The sequence below is a fragment of the Solanum dulcamara genome, chromosome 5 (assembly GCF_947179165.1).
Source record: "Solanum dulcamara chromosome 5, daSolDulc1.2, whole genome shotgun sequence".
NCBI classification, from domain to species: domain Eukaryota; kingdom Viridiplantae; phylum Streptophyta; class Magnoliopsida; order Solanales; family Solanaceae; genus Solanum; species Solanum dulcamara.
The window spans coordinates 4859222-4864791 of NC_077241.1; the positions used below are offsets into that span (position 1 = coordinate 4859222).

The 5570-nt window shown below is 30.7% G+C and overlaps 1 protein-coding gene across 1 annotated transcript; it reads right to left on the reverse strand.

Annotated features, from left to right (window-relative positions):
- Positions 1 to 1448: 1448 nt before the first annotated feature.
- LOC129890358 (guanine nucleotide-binding protein subunit gamma 2-like) lies at positions 1449 to 5149 on the reverse strand. The gene is made up of 4 exons (XM_055965917.1): positions 4734 to 5149; positions 3984 to 4036; positions 3084 to 3128; positions 1449 to 1775 (listed from the first exon to the last, which is right to left on the reverse strand). Exons 1-4 carry the CDS (start codon positions 4953 to 4955, stop codon positions 1694 to 1696), a joined length of 402 nt encoding a protein of 133 aa, XP_055821892.1. The 5' UTR covers positions 4956 to 5149; the 3' UTR covers positions 1449 to 1693.
- Between the last annotated feature and the right edge of the window lie 421 nt (positions 5150 to 5570).

Here is a 5570-nt window from a genome sequence, read left to right on the forward strand (position 1 = left end):
GATATATTAAAATTATACATTTCACGCCAAATTTAATTCTGAGACTTTTACTCGCTCGAATGCGATTCCGAGAAGCCGTGAATGCTTCTATCGTCTTGGCTAACAGCCTGTCCAATAAAATTTATAGATTTGACCTTCTATCATATACATGATCGCCCTATACTTCACCTGACCCAGAATTCGTCCAAGTCTAGCCTAGGCTTAAATTTTTCGAAGTTACTATCCGAAGTTTTCTGACCCAATATCCTTCCTCATTAGCCTATTCCTAACAACGGGGACATGTTGTTACAATAATAAATGCTATTAAATGTTGGATCAATTTTCTTACCGTATTATGAACTTTTATTTTTCTTGAAAAAAGAAAAAATTATTTACCATTAACTGGTTTTTACTTCTAAAAGGTAAAGTAATCTTTCTTCTTCTTTGATTTAAGCAAAAAACTTTGAAATTATATAAACTGAAGATTCTCCTTTTCCACAAGAATATAATACTGCGGAGTTTTTAATATGGATCGATCCAATCTATACAAGCTTTGAAACTTGAAAGGTGAAGTCGGGCTGGCCTATTATTTTGGCGGACCAAAAAAGAGTCAACTGCAGGACCAGCCTATTTTATTTAAATGGAAAAGGGCCTAAAATGCCCTCAAACTATTTGAAATGGTACAAAAATACCACGCATCCACCTATTGGGCGTAAAATGCCCCTGTTATCCACCTTTAAGTCCAAAAATTACCTTATCTTTAACATAGTTTTAATTAAATAATTTGAATAATTTTTTTAAACACGTGGTGGCCATCTATTGGTTAAAATTTAATTATTTAAAATTAATTATAAATCAAAATTGACCTACCCCAAATAACCATAACCCTCCTAATATTAATATTAAGATACATCAAGAAAGTGTTTCTGTAACAAACACCAGCAAATTCAGCTAAAGAAACAACCATTATTGAAACCTGTAACAACCCGAACCGTCGTTACTAAGAGAGATGAAAAATCATAAAATTTTACCATCTGGACCCGCAACATCCCGCCAGAGTGGACATAATCCCTCTACGGCGGAGCCGCTCAAGCGGGATGTGAGCTGCCAGGGAGGGATGGTCGGGGCAGAACTTAATGTCGCGAATTCTTATTTTCTCCTCTTGTCCCTAAGTGCCAAAAAGAAGCGAGGATTTCCCTAGAAACCCTCTGAAGTCTGCTCTAGGCTTGGGAAAGGAAAAGGAAGGAGATTTCAGCACAGGAAAGGTTTCAATCGGTGAAATTCAAGCCCACTTTCACCATCTCGTTGTCTGGAAGCTAGGATTGAAGCCACAATGCCTCTCTACAGTTTAGGTCCAATAGATTGATGAAGAACATTTTTGTACCATTTCCAATAATTCGAGAGCATTTTAGGCATTTTTCCGTTTAATTAGTTAGTTTTAGTTTCTATACTACTACACATTAGTATGAAAACCTTGAGTTACACATATCATGGTCAGACACTAATAAACACGACCCATAGTTTCTGATAGAATTAGAATATATATTTGTTGTTTTCTACTTACACGAATTCATATTATTACTGAAATATAGATCGATTTTACATCACCCTTTAATTTGAATCAACAAAAAAGTATCTCTTTCATTTATATGAGAAGGATAATCTATCCCAAATTACTAAATTTTTAAAGTAATTTGGTGAGAAAAGTAGGAATTCAGATCCAACGTTTGTTACGTCTCGATCCATTGGCTCCTTGAAACCATCTATCCCATTTAACATCTGCTGGGCCTTTGGTGCTGCAAAACCAAACCAACAATCACTATACTCTATTTATACAATTAGTCTATGAAATTACTAAAACAAAATTGGCAAATGACACAAATCTCACTACTTTAGGAGCTAATTACTTAGATTCATGTTAGTTTGCAATATTATGTTCCTTACCATATTTTCGGCTTCGGATACGTGTATCTGCCTCTTAAAGACATATGTATCCAAAATATATGGGGTCAAAATTAGGTGTAATTTATTTCAGATACATTGTTTCCAAGTGAATTAACATGTATCTGACTCTCTCGATCGCCTATCTCCTCTCTTGTTCGCCTCTCTCCCTCTCTTGTTCGCCTCTCTCCCTCGCCTCCCTATGTATCTATATTTTAGAATGTATCTGGTATCCTAGATATATATCAGATACACGTATCTAGTGTGATTCGCATGTAATCGGGATACATAAACTATCTTGCTCGGCTATCTCCCTATTTTAATGTATCTGCTAACAAAAATACATGTATTTAGGTGTATCTGATTTGAAATCTGGTATGAAATTATTAATTAGTGAGATAGTATGTATAATTTAGAATTAATAAATATGGTAGGAATATTTAAGTATTTAGATAATTTTTCCTCTCTTTTTTCAATTGGTATACATAGATTATATATTGATGAAAGTTTAATTCTTTAAAAAGAAGTAAAAAAAAACTAAAAACGTTTTAAAAATATTGCATAACACACTAATTAATCCAATGAGTTTATCTTTATAGCCTATCATTTATTGGTCCATCTGGTTGGTGGAATACACATCTCTATGAATGTTTCCTTTTTTCTTATGCTAATTTGTTGTTAGTCCCTTCTTTGTACATCATAAATGTTTCAAAGATTAGTGACATACAATTTGAAACTCGATCCATCACTCATTTTTTTATGTCTCTACACTTATTTAGGATTTTGTTTGCAACAGATTCAAAAATTTTGACGTGCATCTAATCCATATTTTATGTGATACAGGCGCACTAGACAAAACTAGACATATTTAAGTCAAAATTCAAAAATGAAGTAGAACTTTTAAAACCTCTTGGTGCTAAATAAGTCTTTCTTTTAATTTCTTTATTTGCAAAATCAAATAACAAAAAGAAAACGATCGACCATTTATAAAGTACTTATGAAGGACGAGTTCTTTATCTATTTAAACTTTTCTTATTGACTTCCAATACTCCACACTTTTAAATTAATTTTAAATACAAAAATATGTCATTATTGAGAAATTATTAATAAATTAAAAAAGAGTATTAAATAAAAAGAAAAATGTAAATTGTGATAATTCTTACACTGGAAGCAGAGCATCTGGTTTGGATTCTACCATTGAAAGAAATCTGCAATAAATAGAAAGAGAAAAAAAAACAGTCAGAGTTCACTCATTTAGAATAAACAGATACTTTTTTTTTGGTAAAAACAAGCATGTCCAAACGGACCCTAAACTTTTGGAGAACAATTGCAACAAGGAATCCCAAACTAATATATTTTGATTTCCTATCTGATGTCTGATATTCTTTGTTGATCGAATTCAGGTGTGAGTATTCGATCCGAATATGAATTTAAAGGTCGAGTTCTTCATATTTGGGAATTGTGATACGACCAATAAATATATATTCCGATAGATAAAATGTATATTTTGATTAGTTAAAATACTGAACTAAAATTTACAAAACTTAATTTTTATATAAATATTAATATTTTATTCTTATCCTTCGTAATAGAAAAAGCATTCTAATAATTCTTTATTCTACTATATATGTAATATATATGACATAAATCCAAAAATCAAACCAAATGTCCAATTAATCAATCTATATTTCTCAGTTATAGAATGTGATGAAAGTATCCAAGGTAAGTTGACCAAATCCGCAATGAATTCCACATCCATATGACACCCATGTCATGTCAACAGGGGCGTGGTACGAATTTTAAAGCGTATGTGCAACATAATCGATATCCGAATTAAAGTTCTACTAAATTTAAATTTAGGCATTGCAATATTTATTTTTGAGACGACGCTTCCAATAAAAAAAATCATTCCCAAAAACTCAAACTCAGAAACTGATCTTAATCATCCCAACTTTATTCATGTCAAGTCCGATACGAATATGACAAAGATGAAAGGAAAACCCTTTGAGATAATTGTGAATAGGAAAAGAAAGTGATCAAGAAATGAATAGACTAAAACTTACTCTTTGCAAACTATGGAGGCCTCTCCATATGATTCAAGTTTGTCCAATTCTTCCTGCATTACCAAAAACTTAAAACTTAAAACTATTTTCAAAATAAATGAATAATTTTGATCGAAATTTTGTGCTAAAGATCCACTTAATATATGAATAATTTATTTAAAATCCAATAAATCGACTTTACTAGATTCAGAACTAATCAAAATTCTAACTTTGTCTTATTATAGCTTATGAACCAAGAATTTAAAAGTTGAAAACTATAACAATATATATATTACAATCTAAAGGGTGGATCCGGAAAAAGTAGACCTTATTTTTACCTTTGTGGGGCAGGGACGATGTTTCCAATAGATTATCATCTCAAAATGAGTGTAATCAAAGCAAGATTGAAAGAAAAATAACGACAACAAAATAACAAGATAAATAAAGCAAATAAAGCAATAGATTATAGTAAAAATAAAGAGTAAAATACTATGTAAATACTAAAATAATCCTATTAAATAAGGAGAAGAGGAGACTAGCCCCTTGCCTCTCCTACATAAAAGTAGGCTAACACTCGACTGTCTAAATACTCAACTTTTAAATCTTCGATTCAATCTAAGATCCTATCCTTAATAATCTGAAGATTTTTCATGTCCTGTACGTTTTCTACCTGCCCCTACCTTTCTTAAAGCCTAATATAACCAACCTTTCCAAAAAGTCAAAAAAAAAGGAAAATATTCAAAAAATAATAATAATTAAAAAAAAAAGAACCTGAATAAATTGGATTTGTTGATCAAGAGAAGAAATAGCAGCAGCCATACGATGCTTCCCCATAACAAAATAACCAGTTGTACTTCTTGAAACAAGGCTTGTACTTGTCTCAGCCATAGATGATATTGAAGAAGAATAAATTAATTGATCTTCTTCTACTTGAGGTTCATCATCATCATTAATTATAAGTTCTTGTGAAACTAATAAATTTGATGAATCCATTAAACCTAATTAAGATCAAGAAAAATGGATATATGGAGTTGGATGTTTTTATTTTTATATATTAAGAAATGTGAAACCAATAATGAGTTAAGGTGGTGGTGGTGGTTGTGTGAAAGCAAAATTCAAAGTGGTGGAATAAACAATATTGGTCAAAAAGGTTGGTGGAGGAATGGGAGTTGAGAGACATAGGAAAAATAAATTTTATACATAAATATTACATCTCACAAATAAATAAAAGTTACTCTTATCAATTCATGTTATGTGATATTTTTAATTAATTTGAAACAATCCTTAAAAGGTGTTTAAATTTACCTCAATAGTACCTATTTAATATAATTTTTTAATTATATAGAAACTCACTTATCTAATAAGGTTAGGAAAAAAATTAGAAACATCTTCCTAATAAGGTAAAGAATCATTTACTTTAGATTGTATGTAAAAACTAAAAACGCCATATAATATGTACCGAAGAAAGTATAAAAGAGCAACCCACCAAAAACACTTTCTTATTATAATGGATCATATACCATAACATGGTGATGGAGTTGGAATTTTTAATAACACGATTCAAAATATAAAAAGTAATTAAATGAAGAAGGCCCTTATATATACATT